This window comes from Eurypyga helias, unplaced genomic scaffold (assembly GCF_000690775.1).
Source record: "Eurypyga helias isolate BGI_N326 unplaced genomic scaffold, ASM69077v1 scaffold10156, whole genome shotgun sequence".
NCBI classification, from domain to species: Eukaryota; Metazoa; Chordata; class Aves; order Eurypygiformes; family Eurypygidae; genus Eurypyga; species Eurypyga helias.
The window spans coordinates 31,102-49,392 of record NW_010258534.1 but is presented as its reverse complement, the minus strand read 5'-3'; the positions used below and the strand labels follow the sequence as shown (position 1 = coordinate 49,392).

Sequence of the window (18,291 nt, the reverse complement as noted above, 5' to 3'; positions counted from 1 at the left end):
TTCCAGCCCAAATGATTCTATGATTTGGGGATAAAACTTCATTTCAGAGGCTATAACAAAGTTTCTTAATAATGGAGATGAGGGAAAGTAGTTGTGGAATTGTGGGCCATCCAGGCTTGGCAAGGAATCAGAAAGGACTTCAGGCAGCTCTAACAAGTTTGTGGAGGATTCAGTCTTGGACAGCTAATCCAAATTGTATTTTTATAGGTGGTAGTTGTTGCAAAAGCTAAGAATTGTGCCTTTTTTGATGGCATAGAACTGGCAACCTGTACTGTGAAGTCTCACTGTAGAGCTTGAACAGAATAATATCCATATTTTTGACTTCTCTCTGCCTAAAGCCAGGGAAACAACAACGGTTAAACATCACAGTTACCTGTCTGGCTTAGAGAGGTGTGGTTAGACCATGCATTGCTAGGTTGTCTATACCTGGTTTGGTTTCCAGATGTGCTACAGTACCTCACAGCACACTTTGTGAATGGTTTTGACAAGTCCAGCAGTAGGAATATGGAGATTTGCCCTGTGTCACTGACCTCAGGGGACCCTCTGTCATTGTCACAGGAGCCAAAGCTGTGCTCTGGACTGAACTCTGCAAATTGTTTTCAGCATGATGTTTGTGTTGAATCTTACTGAAACATGGAGAGTGTTACTTTCTCACCTTTCACGTTTTGATACACAAGAGGTCAAACAGATTCAAGGGGTGCCCTATTTCCTCATGCAAAGGCAACAGAAAGGGAGGAATTTGGAATAACTGTGTAGGCAAATTAGGAGCTTTCTAAAAGTAGACATCACTCAGCAGAAATTCATCAGCTTGAGAGAAAAGGACCTGTTGGAACTCATTTGGCCCAGTTGACTCAGCATTTGGTCATTAGAAATAGTCTTGCTTGATTTAAATAAGTTTGTTTTTTAAAAAATATTATGGCACTTGGAGATCCAGTCAAATTGTGTGGCAGTAGTGTCAGCTAGGTAGTGTTTGGATCAGAGGGTAGCACTGCAGTCCTAGTAGGAATACAGTTCACACTTAGGGAAGTGTGTTTATTATTAGTTTACCTGAAAGATCCTGTGATGTTTGCTGTATTACTGCAAAAAGTAATTTTCACTCTAGATCTTATCTTCCAAATGTCACCTAGAACTCTGCAAAGTGGAAGGGCCACAAAGAGCTTGAGCAAAGAAGAGTAATACTGGATGTATGCTTGTTGGGTATGCGTGTTTTGTCATGGCATATTTTAACTCTAGTTCCTTCAGTTCATACACAGCATACAGTTTTGGATACCTCCTCAAAAAAACACGCAGTTGAATGGTAAAGGAAAGGCTGGGATAGCTGTGTTTTTCAAGACTAAGTCTGTAGAAGAATGGACTTGAATGAATTATTCTTGCAACACATAATCAGTGGTTATAAAGAGGTGTTTCTGAGTCTGCTTGTAGGGTAGAATGAGAAGCAACCATCTTATTTAACAGTAAGAGAGACTGTCATTAAATCCTAAGATTTTTTTTTTCCTAACCCTAAGTATGGTTATGCAATGGAAAAATGCATGCAAGAGAGGCTGTACTATCCCTGTCATTGAAGACAAGACTGACAAACTGATGTCAGGAGTGGTCCAGGTATAGCTTATCCAAACAGCAGAATGATGGATTGGATGAAGCCTTTGAGTCCTTCTTAGCCTAGCCTTCCTCCCTTCCATTGCTATAGCTGCAAAAGCACTTTTAGAAATGTGGCAAAGCAGACTGCAGCTGCAAAGAGGGCTTAATCAAATTGACATTTTCTGAACACCAGAGGTATGTGATATAATACTGAACATTTGAAATGAAGCTATGCTCAGTGAAGTGACTAAAATTATCATCAGTGTAACTTCTATAGTTAACAGAGGTGTAACTTAGATGTAACAGTTAATCATACACATCATACATATACCTCCTGGAGTTCAATCCACTCTTCCTCAGGAGTCAGGGAAATGTTTGGTCCTTTCCAAGTGCTTGAGCTAATGGCACAAGTGTTTGTACTTGTTTTAGTGAAGAATTACTGACTGAAACAAAGAATTCACTAGGACCTAATTACAGAGTCTGCTGTTTGATGTCACTAGGACCTAATTACAGAGTCTGTTGCTGTTTGATCGTAGTCTATGTACTTAAAGGGAAGAACAACTTTTTGAATACTTTTAGCTGAAAAATATCTATTTCATGCTCAAGCATGGTAAGGGCCCCTGGGGAAATGCAGATAACAGAGGAGGCAGGCACCAGGAGAGATAGTTTTAATATGGCAAATGAAAAGTTGAAGTAACTCAACTAAGTAATGCTCAAAGTAATGTTTTACTACTGTCTTGTGCAGTAGTGGTCCCCATCTACTTCTAGCATATTTTCAAAGACTGTTAAACAGGCTTTTAAACTAATCTTCCTGTCCAGTGTAATGTTTTACTACTGTCTTGTGCAGTAGTGGTCCCCATCTACTTCTAGCATATTTTCAAAGACTGTTAAACAGGCTTTTAAACTGATCTTCCTGTCAGGTCACAGAAGTGCCTGACCAAAAAAAAAGGAAGAGAATACCTTTTAACATTTGGAATATGTGCTGCAGTTTAACCTTGTTAGGGAGTTAAGACCCACAGAGCCACTCAGTCACTTCTTCCCCCAGTGGGATGAGGAAGAGAATCAGAAGGGTAAAAGTGAGAAAACTCATGGTTTGAGATAAAGACAGTTTAATAGGTAAAGCAAAAGCTGTGCACAAGCAAAGCAAAACAAGAGGTTCATTCACTATTTCCCATGGGCAGGCAGGTGTTCAGCCATCTCCAGGAAAGCAGGGCTCCATCATGTGTAATGGTTACTTGGGAAAACAAAGGCCAACATTCCAAACATCCCCCTTCTTCCTTCTTTTTCACAGTTTTTTATTGATAAACACAATGTCATATGGTATGGAATATGCCTGTAGCCAGTTGGGTTCAGCTGCCCCAGCTGTGTCCCCTCCCAGCTTCTTGTGCACCCACAGACTGATGGGCAGTGTGAGAAGCAGAAAAGACCTTGACTCTCTATAAGCACTGTTCAAAAATAACTAAAATGTCCATGTGTTATCCACACTGTTTTAGTCACAAATCCAAACCTTACACTATACTAGCTACTATGAAGAAAATTAAATCTATCCCTGCAAAAAACAGTACTGCTTTTCATCAGTCCTTTATATTTTAAGTCCCTGTATATCTAAGTGAATACAAAGAGAAATTGGTTTATATTTTCCATTTACTGCTCTGTTTTTCAGTAACCAGAGGCCCACTGAGCTACCAGCTAAGCTACACAAAACAATGCCTTGAAAGAAAAGGCTAAGAAAGTTTAGGAAAAAATCCCTCAAATAATCCAAGGTCTTCAACTTTGCAATGAAATAATAATGATAGCAAAAGAATCAAAGAGCTTTTAGTGGAACTCTGCATGTCAGCTGCACAAAGAGTCTTAATTTGGTAGGAACTGATGATGGCATGCCTGCCTAAGAGTCCGTCTGTGCCACAGAAAGCACCAGGAGTTCTGTCAGGCTGATCCTCACGAAACTTTATTACTATGAAAAAAAAAACCCCAACAGATGAATCCTAGTTACCAGCATTATGGAATGACTTTGAACAATAGTAATCAAGTCCAGCTTTTTACTGTAGTTTTATGTTTTAAAAGAATCTGACATATGGGAAATATTACTTTAGCCAATGTTGAGACAAGTGCTAGAATTTCTGTGTAAAATGGTTACAGGATGGTTTTTTCAACTTGCATTTTTTTAAAGAAATGTTCAGATTTCTTTTGAGATTTAAAGTTCTTACATATTTTTTTCCTGTACATGCAATCTGTAGAATATATACGGAAAATGTACTCTCCATAAGTCTCCAGTTGTGTGGAATGTCATACGAGTGAAGCCACATTGTAGAGGTATTGAGCCATAAGGACTACGTTGTTCTTGACCATGGTTAAGTCTGACTGGAAAGAGGTCAAGCAGGGAGAGAGTTAAGTGCAGTTGTACTTTCCCCTGTCAGGAGAGTTAAGCCTTGGGGAGATCACTGTCAGAGCGTCTTGCAGAACAGACTGGGCACCAAGCAGTGGGAGGACGTATTCCAGAGACAAGCATGTAATGATGCATTACGAACTCCAAGAAGGAACACAGGCTTACAAAGGGCAAAATTCAGCCATGTAAGAAATGTGCTGTGGGCTGGATGCACTAAAAGGACATGAGTGGCTTCCAGAGCACAGGACAAGGCCTCGCTCCTGTGAGAGTGAGAATTTGGCACTGCTTACTGGTGATACAAAGCTGAAAGGAAGCCTGTCAGGCAGGTGTCTTAGGTCAGCGTGTGCCATACACGGCTCTAAGGAGAACACTGGTGGTGGGGATAGAGTTCAACGCAAGATATCCCCCTGTAAGCTATGTTTATATGCCTTTAGGCACTTGGAAGTTCCACTCATAGTTCTTCTATGGAACCTATATTTTTCATGCAAAGAACTGGACAGGAGCTATGCTCTTCCCTTACAGAAAAGTTAAGATGTTATATCCCCACATTCTATTGATTAAGGCTTTTGACTGAGCATTTGAGAGACCTGGTTTCCTTTCTTTGGTATTCTTTCCCTGTGCTGGAGGATAGACAGCCCTTACCTACTGGTCAGGGGTCTCCAATGAGAAGCTGTACTGAACAGGAGCAGCCTTCACTTCTGCTGAAGGTGAGTCACTATACAGTAAATAACAGAGCCAAGTTGCCTGCGTCAGATGCAAAGGCATTCTGGGAGGAAACAGTCCCTTAAGAACTATTTTAATATTATCATAGAATGGTTTGGGTTGGAAGGGACCTTAAAAATCTAGTTCCACCCCACTTTGCCATGGGCAGGGACACTCTCCACTAGACCGTGTTGCTCAAAGGATGAATTACCTAAAGAATGAAGCCAGAATATGCCCAGTTTCAGGAGAATACTGTACTCAGAGTAATATACCCTCTTGAACTTTCCATTGGTGATCCTGGATCCTCTACATCCAGGGTAGGTGCATTAGATTTTTTGTGTTAAAGGAAAAAAAAGAAAATCACGAATATTTTTCTTTGGTTGCACCAAATGTCATGTTACTGCGTTCTGTACTGTGCCACATTCACCTGCTGTGCATTCAGCCTACTTTTAGAGCAATTGCTTTCCTTTTTTGATAGTGAAAATAGAGGAAAATCTTTTTAGGATGCTGATCATCCTTATGGACATGTAAAGTGCTGAGCTGGTCAGTGTTAAAAGGATTGTGCATGCTTGTAGAATTAGACTGTTCAGCACCAAGAGAATGTTTTCGGTCTTTGGCTGTGGTTCAGGGCAGCCTGGGTGCTTCCATTAACTGATATGTTTTGAAGGCTTTAAATAACAATACTGGAATTAGTTGCTTAAATTTTACCAAGATCCCATTGAAATTGTAAAGGGCCTGATCCTTAGAGATATTTAGGCTTCTCTTCCTCACACTGATGTTGGTGGGAGATGCTCACTGCCACAGGGTGAAGAATCTGGCCCTGTGAAACTGCACTGAAGCAGGCAGGAGCTGTTCCATGCAACTCCAGGAGATGCAGTGCCTCAAGCACCCAATTCAAGCAAAGCTGCTTGGAGGTACTCCTTAGTTAGGCAATTTTCTTGTTTTCAAGTGTGGGCAATCGTAATTAAGCACAGGTTTACAGCTGCTTAATGTCTATGGGGTAGGGTTTAGCTTTTAAAGATGTCAGGATCTTTCATTCTTTCATTCTTTCATTCTTTCAAACAACACATACACTTTAACCTAAAGAATTAAACTTCACTGTTCATTCATGACTTAAGTAAAACAAACAAACACAAAACAACAACAACAACAAAAGCCCAACAACTTTAAGAGCTTATAAAATGAAACCTGTAATATGAGGATGCTAGTGAATTACCTCTTGCACAGTGAAATTTCTTTTTCCGTGTAAGATCTATTCAACAGGAGGTTTTGATACATAGAAACACAGGATCAGGTTTGTAATTGATGAATATGTGAAAGAACAAGATAACAAATCTATATGCAGAAACACTTTCTGGAAAACTTACACTTTGTAAGAATTTAATGCATTTAAGATTTCCCAGCATGATCCCAGTCTGTTGAACATATCTCTTTAGGTTGTTAAAGATAACATTAAATTAATATGGAGTGAAAAAAAATCCTTGGAAAAATGTTATTTAAATGTGGTTATTTTTTTTCATAAGTTGGCAACATTCTATAACTTATTGTCTCTTACAGAAAGAAAATAGAATTAGATGACTAATCTGAAGTTACATTACTGAAAAATTACATTATATTCATTTTACTTAATTTTTTTAAATATAAAGATATTTTTAAAATAATTGAAAATACTTTAAAACTGTAGGTAGAAATTATCTTTCCTTTGTGTTTCTGCATTTAACATTTAGATAACAATAGGTTTCAAATAGCTTGAGTCATCAAAGCTAAACAGTATTTGAGTGAACAAAAGTTTCAGTAGTGTGTGAAATAACTATTCATAAAGCCTCTGTTATTAACATCTAAACTGGTTATTTTCTTTTCTGAACTCCCTCTTCAGCTTGATGTTTAATATGATTGAAAACAAATGTGGATTCTCTTAATTCCTCTATAATTGTACTCTAATTACAAAATTCAATAGAACATCTTTATGTAAGAGAACTGCAAAAGATCTCTTTATATAGGCATTGCTCTGTAACTACTAAAAATATAATAGACTAATTTAACACACAGATCTTCAGTGTCTTTCTTTAGAAGAAAGAATAACACAAATTGTAAAGATTAAATTAGGCTATTTAAATATTAAAGAGAAGTAACTCAACTGAGTTTGGACTAGTGAAGAGGGGAAAAAAACCCAGACAGAAAAGACCAACAAGAAACCTACCCCCAGACCCAGTTCTAACCTGTGTAGAAGTAAACATATAATGTTATATGTAGAGGGTAGAGATTATTGGAACATCTTCAGAAGACTGAGATGCAGAATAAGAGATTTCTTTGCATATTCTATTTCTCTTAGCAGCCATTAGCCCTGTACAATAAATCTCATTATTCTTGAAGAAAAGCTATCTGCACAAACCGTATAATCATATATATAGTGAAAATTCTATAATTAATGATGAGGGCAATGAGAAATTAAAGAGTGTGAGATAATTCAATGCTGTGGTAGCCTCCCCTTCTGAAGTGGAGACGTCTTAGCACATCTTCTTTGGGACCAGTTCTCTGTATGGAGTGCCATTCCTACAAGAAAGAGAAGGCCCCTGTCCCATAGCCCTCTGGAGCCTAATTTGTGCTTTGCAGGAGAACATGGTGTAGGAAGGAGGGACATGTGGTGTTTTCCTAATGCCTCACAGGAGGAAGTTAAGTAACTCTATGCTGCACCTCACTTACATACTACTGAAGAATAAAAAGAAGGAATCTTCAGAATTTAGGGGTCATTTGTGTCTACTTTTTATGATTGATATGCCTGAACAAATGCTTTAAGGGAGAGTAGAATCAATTATCCAGATAATATCGGTATTTTAGTTTTCATGCATACATGTTATCTTGCTCGCTTGGATAAGTAAGTCCTCTGAATTCATAGCTGAGTTATCTGAAAGGCTTCTATAATGATATGGTTTGCAGAGTTTTAAGTTTTCTGACCTACATTACTCATAGATAAAAGTTTCAGGAAATATTTGTTATCCTCCTATCTTAAAGTAGTTTCTAAATTAATAAAACATAAATTGTAAAACTACTTGAACAGTATTTTAAAATGATAAATTGAAAAGTTCTGCTGAGAGCAGAATTACTTCATTTAGAAATATTCTTATTTGTATAGCAGAATTGTATAGCAGACTTGTAAAAGGGAAGTTGTGGCCAAATCAGTACCCTTATATTTTTACAAATATTAAACAGCTGCGGAAGAGAAACTTGCTGTATTGTGTGATCAGTTGAATTTTTTGCTTTATTCTTCAAAGATTTAATTTTAACACATTGTCAGTTTCATTTAAACCTTTCAGATTACACATATAAATGTTTAAGGACACACAGGAATCCCTGTGGTATTGAGGATGAGTCAGTTGAGATTCTGTTTAATGAAGTACGGTTATTGTTATTGTGAAAAATGTTTCTTACCTAGCAAGTTAATTTAATATAGTTGCTTGTTCTGTATTTTTAAAAACTCTTCTCCAGGTGGTGTTCTCAGGCAAATATTTCCAAGGTTTTGTAATGAAAGCTGTAAGATACGAACTTCACTTTCTGAAAACATAAGATATATGTATTTAAAAATGCTTGGTTAAATTACCATGTAATGCAAGTGACCTAGATGATGATGTAACATAAAGGGAAGAGAAATATCTGTGGTGCTTTTGAAAAAAGTCTATATTTAAATCCTTTCTCACATCCACTTAGAAATTAAATTTCTATTTGAATATTAATTATTTACCTCATTGTGTAGGAAATGTTTAAGAGTAAAATAGTGTGGAAAAAATCCGAGAACAATTATGCATGTTCTCTTTCGAGACAGAAAAGGAATTGTCTCCATTGATCAAAACCTTTTGATAGGATGATGTAAAAGAGGAAGATTGATTATAAGATGTATAAAAACCTAAAACCAAACAAAAAAATTCCAACAAACTCAATGCTTAATTCACTATGCTCATGGTCCAAGATAAGTTAGCTGAGTAGCCACCTAATTTGAAGTGCTTCAAGTGTTCCTTGTTCAACTGAAAGTTCCCCTGGGACCTGCAGCTGTGCTTTGCAGGTGAATAGGACAGCCCTCACTTGAAGAATTAAATCCAGACCTAACTCAAGTCTCACAGCTATTTAGCAGGTCTTTTCTCCTTAGAGACTGATCTGCCAGACGTGCTCTAATCATGGCTAGTGGATACTGCCAGGGTGGGTTTCCCAAAATGTGTCTGCAGCACCACTGGTTTTGCGTTGGATGGAGGGAGGTCCTAGAGTCAGTTGTGTCTATTGTAGCACCTTCCTGGAGGAAAATGAATACCGGGGTGGTGGGGCAAGGCCATCCCTTCAAGCACTGCACCATAACTCAGTGTCTACTTTATACCTCTTCTCTTGCCTCTTTGTCACATAGAGCAAGATACCCCAAGGTCGTGGAAGAGGGATGCCATAGCAAACAACTTTGTAGACTAGTAACTGGAAACGTGTATTTTTCTTTCTTTAATGTTTACAATAAGCATCATGCTTATCTGAAATTAGCAATATATGTACTGGAAGCAGAAGGCTGCTAGAGCATATTCTTGTGAGATTGTAATATCAAGGTGTCTCCTGCCTGGATATGGAGGGCTGAGCTCAGGTATCTGGCAATGACAACATCAGCGAATGAACAAGATGTGAGTGATGTTTGGCATCTCATCAGTAACGCTCAGCACAAGAGAGCTGACGCAGAAGTTGCCGATACATATAGTAGATGTTGTGTCGTTATACAGAAACTTACTCCTGAAATCAGAGCCCATTTTGAGCAAGGCCACAGCTTCTTCTGGTTTTCCTACTACTTTGAGATTTTTAGTTAAGAAGTACACTTCTCTTTTCAGTGCTCTGTTTCCTGTGGAAAAGGTTTGAAGTTTCGTGACGTGCATTGTTTTAATAGCTTCCAAACTAAAATAGAAGAAGGAAACTGCAGACATTTGAAAAAACCACGGATGTACAAAATATGTAGAGCTGGAAGATGTCCTGCTTGGAAGGCCAGCAGATGGAAAGAGGTATGAAAATCTGCTATAATTATGTTCTCCATGAGAGTTACAAGACAAGATCATATTCATGACTGCTTCCATGGAAGTAATTGTTAGGAAGTTGGGTTTTTTAATATGCATACCATAAGGAAATCTACAAATCAGCAAATAGTTAATTATATTTTCTTTTTCTTTCAAGATTAAAGTTAAAACTGGAAGTATATAGTATATAGTAAACTGAACCTTGGACTGGATAGGTACTTATGACTTTCCTCCATTTACTTTCTAAATTCAGAATAGCAGTAAATTTTTAATGTTTATCTCTTACATTCATGGATGAATTCATTAGTATCACTGTAATCGCTATCAAGTCTAAATATTGAAGTGAAGCGAGGTTTTTGGGGGAAGGACAAGAAAAAGGGCTTGTGCTCATAAATGCCAGCTTTTTCCCTGCTTTGGTCCTTTAAAAGATCTCTCACCTTGTTGGGAAATTGTGTGTTAACTGAGCACATGGCAATATTTTGCATTTCACTCACTCTATCAAAATATATTTCCCCACATTGACAAAGACAGATTACCACTCTCCACAACTGGGCCACACTTGATAGAGCAATATCTACTTTTTGATTAGGGTTGAGTCTTCAGTTAGGCTCTTTTGACCTAATTGTGCTTCTGGCTGGGTTAAAAGGGGGCTGTATATCTCAGCAAGCCTTAACTTTGGCCATGAAGGAGGAAAAGAAGCATGTGGCAGGAAGGATTTGAACCTTTAAGATCTTTGGGAATCAAAATCCTCAGTACTACCTGCAAAAGAAGAAATATCCTAAAGAACTGCACCATTTGCAGGATCTTTCTAACCTGAAATACTAAGATCTTTTTTTTCTCATTTTAATATTTGCATTTTAAAACAACAGAGAAGGTGGTTTGCCTCCAATAAAGGAATGATGTAAACTCAGAACTTAAACTGCTTGATCCTGCAGAAATGTAAACTTTTGCTTTGCATATGCTCATAGCGATTTTTCTTCCTATGAATTAAGAGAAGCAGAAAGATCAGTTTGGGTAGCTCAGATGCATTTATTTTCTGTATTCCTTACAAGTTTTGATTCTACGTTGAAAATGTGAAACTACAATTAGATTTCTTCAGACACAATGAAACACTAGTATGGTAGGGGCTGCGAGGTACATTTTAAATAATATCGTAAGAACTAACTTTTTAATAATGGCAACTGTACCACCTGCTGGGGACTGCCTCATTTCACACTGACCTACCTAATTTTTATCAATTTCAGTGTTCTGTATCCTGTGGAGTGGGGATTCAGCAAAGGGACATCTACTGTCAGCTGAAGGGCCTGGGTCAAGTCAGTGAAGCAATGTGTCATCATGATACCCGGCCCGCTAGCCAGAGGCATTGCCGGCTGCCCACCTGCATGCAGTACCAGTGGCTGGCAGACGAATGGGAAGATGTAAGTAAAGCTTTCAACTTATATGAAGGAACTGAGTGATGTCATGAGTGGGGTTTGGTTTGGGTTGTGGGGTTGTTTTTACAACCAAATTTAATAGCTGTTAGATTGCAGAAGAACAAGTGACCGTGCTGGATATTCTAAAGGTCAAGCTTGCAAAACCGAAGAGTGACGTTAATTTACTCTCTTATATAGGACTTGCTTGTGTACTGTTGTAGACAAAAGCTCTGGTGAAGCTGTGAGAAGATCCCTATTGATAAAAATATAAAATAAAATCCTTTATATATTGCATAAAATGTTTAATAAAACCTCATGATTAAGTATAATTTTAAAAATCCCTTTTTAAGAAGTGAAGCGAAGGAGAGAGGCAATGGAAGTAAGGTGAAGCCAGGGATGTTCAAACAGGCTGTTGTGAAAATCTTTTTCTCCATGAAGACAACTCAGGCATTTGAATGGGCTGCACAGGGAATTTGTGATGAGACTTTCAAGACCTGGCTTTATCAAGTTAGAATTTTCCCCTGGCAGAGCACTCCTGTACAGCTTCTGGTTTTTGTACTTCAGTTTGCCTCTTTAAGTCAATAATAATAAAATCTGAACAATAGGCTTGATCTGTGTATGAGACCTTGATAGGTCTTCTGGCTGTTGTTGGGCCCAAATTAGTATTAAGTTAGGTTCAGGTCTGACGGTAGTAGGTGGTGTTATTGATTATTGCCTCTGCTGAGACTGCGGTTTGTGTATTTGAGCCTTCCTTCATTATCACAGCAAATTCAAGCAGGCTAGTTGAAATATATTGCTTAGCCTGTACCTCTACTTTTCTGGATTCTGGTGGCAGCAAGGTTCTCATCCTGTCCTGGCAGAACTGCAGCAACACTGCATTCCCACCAGCTTGCCACAGGGAGAGGTCTGGGGTCACTGAGGGCAAAGGCACAGGCTCAACAGATACTGCTGCCCAAAGCTGACACTGGCTTCATTAGTAGACAGTTTTGTTTTTTCTTTTCTTTTGTCAGTGTAGTATCATGTACATGACTCCAGGGATTCTTTTTGATTTGTTTTCAAGCCTAAATTATTCCTTTCATATTTCACTGAAACCCTTTTTTTGGCTCTTCCCTTTTCATCCAGAAGAGCTTTTTCACTCAACCTATCATCTTGGCCTGACATTTGAATTTCCTCCTCCATCTCACCCCCCAGTTAGTGTCATGTCATTATACACTACTGTGTTTTTCAGCTGATTGGAGGTGCCTGAACTTTGAAAACTAAGTAAAGGATGTTGATTCAGTGAGTAATTCAGTCCAACACTGATAACAGATGTGAAAGTTATTGCTGTCTGGGTCATACTGGTGGTTGTAGCAACTTTGTCCTGTAAATGCTTAGTTTAAGTAGAAAACCTGTGATCATTTTTCTCACTCTCAGTGTTCGGCACCATATAGAAGAGGAAAGGAAATATATCGAAAGGTTAAGTGTGTGGACAGAAACCAGATGCAAGTGGATGAAAGTTTCTGTGATCCTGCCACAAAACCTCTATCAACCAAAAGCTGCAGGATAGCTCCCTCTAAATATGTTGTGCTTACAGGAGAACTGTCACAGGTAAACTAATTATATTGCTTGCACATGTTTATATAACTTTACATGTAAATTGTTGTATTGCTGTAACACATGCATTACATCTGCAGAGCAAAAAATGTGAATATTCATCTGAACATGGATGCCTAAACTTTCTGAACACTGGACCTTCCAGGCAGTCATGATTTATTGGTGTTTTTATTTCAGTGCTCAGCCAGTTGTGAGTTTGGTTACCTGGAGAGGATCACATACTGCGTTGGAATCTATTCTGTTCAAAATCAGCATGCCCATGGCCTTCGACCTGTGTCGTACCGAGAATGCCCAGTAGAGCCATCCCCGTACGTTTATAAATGCAATATCAAAGGATGTTCACAGCCAGCTACCTGGAGAGTGGGGAAGTGGACCAAGGTGAATATAGATGTGCAAGCTGACTTTATTGATTGCTGCCTCAAACACAAATGAATGCCAAGACTAATTTGCTGCCATAATTTTGTGAATTATATGCTACCTTCTAAGCTAACTGTTGATGACTATTCATGTCTAGTGCTCAGTGTCGTGTGGAGTGGGGGTAAAGGAGAGAGCTGTAGAATGTATGACTGAAAACGGCTTATCCAGTGACTTGTGCCTGCCACGTTTAAAACCAGATGCCAGAAAGGTCTGCCATGAGGAAGAATGTAAGTACCAGGTGTAACTTCCAGCTAAAGTTAATGTTTTCCCAGGTTATTTATATAAGAGTTATAAATACTTTTGCATTGTTGTCCTCCAAAAGTAAGCCCTAAAACTATGCCCTATTCATTACATATATTAACATGATTTAATTGTTCGTTTTGAAGGTGAAATTCTGACCACCTGCAAAGATATCCAGATTAAAAAGGGGATTAAAAAGGATGGTGAATACCTACTAAACATTAAGGGAAAGATAATAAAGGTACTTTTAATATCTGAGCTTTTATGAGCACATATTTTTATATAATAATACTTTTCTAATAAAGATTTTGCTGAAGGGTTTTATTTTTTCCTACAGATTTATTGTTCGGGCATGCACTTAGAGAGTCCCAAAGAATATTTGACATTGGTAAAAGGTGAAGCAGACAACTTTTCTGAAGTATACGGATTCAGGTACAAAACTGGTTTTGTCATTTTTCTGAAGTGCATTTATTTCTTCCAAAATAAAAGAATAAAATACTTACCTTTTATGAGAACAAATCAGTAGAATCTTTGTTGCTTGATTTTTCTGTTCTGAGTATACAGCCATGTGAACACACATGCAGAAATGTGGATACTTTCACTCTGAAATTGTGTCAATTGCATGAAATGATTATGAAAACTTTCTATCTCAGCTTTTGTAGAAATGGTGTAGAAATTAGTGTTTCAGTTGAGCCAAGATTAATAGCTGAGCTTCTTGTTCAGTAACTGTTTAATATTTTTTATGCAGCATGGTGCAGTGCAATTATTTTTCACTATAATTTTATGTTTTGGAAAAATAACAAGAGGAATACTACATCTTTGCTGTTCTCTAGGTTGCAGAACCCATATGAATGCCCTTTCAATGGAAGCAGAAGGCAAGACTGTGCCTGTCGAAATGATTACCTTGCAGCTGGCTATACGGTTTTTAGCAAAATAAGGTTTGAAGTAGCCTCCATGCAAATTAAAAGTAAGCATTTTGTTAGTTTAGTCCTTGAAATTGCACTGGTGGTGATTACCAAATTATCATTTGACCTACTTATAGATCAAATTGTGCCAGTTTTGGACAAACAAAGTTCTTATTTCTTTTAGGAGCTCAGTGGGAAATTCAAATTTAAAAGAAGGGAGAAACTACCGCTGCTTCCCTTGTTAGTTTGCCCCAAGTGGTTGCAAATTCATATTCTATATGTGAACTAGCTTCAGTTTCTAAGGTTTTGTTCCCATTTTTCCATTTTCTTCTAGTCCCTGGCATAGTTTTCTTCCTATGCTGTAGTCAGTCCCTTCTCTGACCTTGGCAGACATACTAAATGGACAAGGAATCTTGCAGCACTTTCAAGCCCCTGCCTGAATGTGTCAATTTGGCCCTCAAGCATTTCATTGGAGCTGCATCCGAGTGCACATCCCTCTTCCTCCTAAACCCTTCCTATCTCAGGAAGGAAACTGAGCTTGTAGGCTGGACTGATGTTGCATTAACCAAAATCTATGTAAAGCATAGTTTGTTAGGGGAAAAAAAAAAGGGAGGAAAAAAAGGCGCAGAACATCTTAATATCTTTTCACACTATTTTCATTTGAACTTCTAATGCAGCAGTTTCAGTGCTGAGTAATTTTTTTGTTTTCTAGCCACAGATTTTCTTTTTGCTCAGACTTTACTTGGGAGAGCAGTTCCGTTTGCTACAGCTGGAGATTGCTACAGTGCTGCCAGATGTCCACAGGTATTTATGATTTCTTATCCCCTTGAAATGTGCACGTAAGAGGGGAAAACACAAAAATATGTGACTGGTTTAGAGCAGTAAGGTTCTGAACCAATCTCCTATTCCATCTGGTCTGGGTACTGTATTAATAAGTATTTTTTCTTAGTCTTTTCTCTCATTTTCCACCATCTTTACCCTGCTCCGTTTCTCACTCAAATTGTTTAATCCACACTTTCCCTCTAGGCTCCATGCTTTCTACATATGTTGTGATGTGTTCTTTGTTTCCCCTAATCCCTTCTCAATCTTTGTTCTCCTCCAGTGACTTTCCTCTTTCATAATCCTGCAGATTACACCTCTACTGATGATTGATATCATTAAAGACTACCAGAGGAAATCAATTCTGTTTAGTAGTATAACTTAAAATTTATACATCCATGAGTGTGCTTTAGTTTGGACTGGGTGGTGCTTTTTGAGTGAATCTCTGTATTGGGAGTGTTTACTTTTTGCTCTTTGACATCACAGAGCAGTCTTGAAAGACATGAACGGGATGCCTTATGGATGAAACTAAACCAAACAATAAGCTCCAGAAGAAGGATCTTAATGCACTGTAACTGCTAATGAGGATTCAGTCTGTGGGACTAGGCAAGAGTTAGTCCCAAGTAAAACCCCTGTCTGTGTACTGTATACAGACATTGGGCTCTCTGACCCAACTCTACAGACAGCTTTATAACTGTACATAGCACTCTTAATTTACTTTTACAAAATCACTGTGAATGAAGTCAGTTTGAGCCTGCAATTGTGGTAGTCATTCCATGCCATTTGTATGAATTTCATCCAGATGCTTGAGTCATTAAATTGAAAGCTTCCACTCTTTTGGCACTTAAAGAACCACTTACCCCATCCATATGAGCTTATGTTAGCTCATCCTGAGTACGAGTGCTATAACCACAGCAACTTCCCATAGATGTGATCTCAAAACAAATCTGCCATACAGAACAACATGAGAACAAATTTTTTTATGAAGGAATTTCAGTGATTCACAAGAATAAAGGCTGTATGCTGTAATTTTATGCACACACCCCCCCATATGCCCACACAAACATTTATATCTCATATCTCACTATGATGGTACTAAACAATAAAATACAGAAACTAATGGAAATGTTATTTATGTTAAAGCTTTGATCTCAGGATTTAGGATTTTTACTAGGTCCGAATACAGAAATTCAAGCCTTCAGTGAATTGTGTGGGGTGTACAGGAGTTTTCAGATCATAGTGCTGCCTAAACTGCCAGTTGGGTTCTTTGTTGAGGTAGTCCTACTTTCCAACGTATCGTGCCTCTGTGTGATGCAGCTTGATTATTTTGTGTACTCCAGTTTGTCTACCGAGGCAGTGCATTTTGCTGCTTTTAATATACTTCTTATTCTCATATGAACAGACTGTTTTGAAACTAGCTTTCAGAGTGTATATTTGCATAAGCAAATATTTTAGAATCAATATACTGTTTTGAATGGTTTATATTGCAAAACATTTCATTTTATTTTAACCTCCACTTACATTCATGTTCATTTATGTTAGGGGTACTGAGAAAGAAATGGAAGATAAGATGGTGATGCTTGGGCAGAGTGGGTGCAAAGATTTGAGAATTAGATGGCTAAGAATTGACTTGTCTGTAACTTCCAGATAGCAGTAGGTCCTTACATGTTATCTCCAGAATGTTCAGGCACTGTAAAACCCAAAACCCCACCTTTCAAGAAAGCCAGATGCAATCTTGCATGTTGCATCTTCATACTTTTTTTGTAAATTAAAACTGAATACATAGAAGGGAAACTAAAATTTGCGTTGATACAGAACTAACGTCAGACAGAATTTGCAGACAGATGCTACAGGTCAGCTGATGCACGAGTGCTACTTACAACAGAATAACTTGTTCATGTGACAATGTCCTGAGTGTCCAAAAAAGGGGTATAATGCATTGTAACTCACCCAGGCTAAGTACACATCCTTGAGTACTTACTGTCTAGATATACCGTAAGTAATATGTGCAGACATACCAATGTAAACTGTTTTAGTGTTTTGAGCTCTGTGTATCAGCTCTGTATTTTATCTTTTGCCCTTTTTTTTTTTTTCATTTTCTTTAATTCTTTAGGGACAGTTCAGCATTAATTTGGCTGGTACAGGTCTGAAATTATCCAGTACAGTTAGATGGATTGCTCAGGGCAACTATGCAACTGCTGACATACACAAATCCCACGTAAGTTGATGTTGTTTTCCTTTACCCGCTCTTAAGGCTTGGAATTTTAAAAACAACAAAAAATCACCATAAACCCCCCCATTTTATTAGAGAGACCCTACTACAGATTGCTTGCCTCCAAATTTATTCATGTGGGAAACCAGAAGACCGGTTGAATGAGAACGGTGTGTATGTACAGTTTAAGAAAACATTGGATGGTGAACTGGGAAAGAAAGTATACAGCAATAACAGTAATATCTGTGCCTGTTTTGCTAATTTGATCCTGTCCCTTGCTTTAGTATCTGTAGGTACGATTCGTCAAAAGGTCTGTTGTATGTACCCCTCAAGGAGACTTTTGTACAACTGTGATTTCAGTCGCTTCTCTTGATTGACTGTTCTCTGTCTAATTCCCAGGATGGTACTAAAATATATGGAAGATGTGGAGGATTTTGTGGAAAATGTATTCCTAACACAATTATTGGTCTCCAACTTCAAATACAGTGAGAACTCTGATGTGGTAAGAACATCAAAGCAGGGATATCTGCCATTTATGTGCAAATTGTAGGTGCTGTGTATATATATATTTTTATTCTTTCATCTCTGTAAGGCCCATTATTGTATTGCTCACTACTAAGAATTCCTGGTTTCTTCAGTGTTTATTCTTGAATGTATTATCAGTTTGTGGGCTAGCAAGTGCATAAATCACAATCATAAACCTTCAGGTTTTAATGGAGAGGCATTCATTCAATGTACAGTATATATTAGCAAGTAAATTTCACTGAGGATACTATGGACAACACCCTAAATTGCACCATAATTTTAGTACTCTACCAGCAACTAATTAGTGCAATTCTTTATGCAGTATTCAGCAAAATTTGTAATCTACTGGTTTTCCTGATCAGCTATCCTAAAATATAGGAAGAGTTATTGCTAAATAGAGAAGACAGGTAATACTTTAAAATCTTTCCAATTTTGTGAAACCTTTTAGGAATTATCTGTCAATAACTTACAG

At 37.9% G+C, this 18,291-nt stretch overlaps 1 protein-coding gene across 1 annotated transcript; it reads left to right on the top strand.

Moving 5' to 3' along the window:
* Window positions 1-9,516: 9,516 nt before the first annotated feature.
* LOC104511664 (A disintegrin and metalloproteinase with thrombospondin motifs 20-like) lies at window positions 9,517-17,779 on the top strand (the record flags this gene model as incomplete). The annotated part of the gene is made up of 11 exons (XM_010154378.1): window positions 9,517-9,684; window positions 10,941-11,114; window positions 12,522-12,695; window positions 12,879-13,079; window positions 13,216-13,345; window positions 13,505-13,599; window positions 13,696-13,790; window positions 14,192-14,325; window positions 14,976-15,067; window positions 17,196-17,300; window positions 17,694-17,779. Coding segments are annotated over 11 exons (1,454 nt in total), but the record flags the coding sequence as incomplete, so codon positions are not given.
* Between the last annotated feature and the right edge of the window lie 512 nt (window positions 17,780-18,291).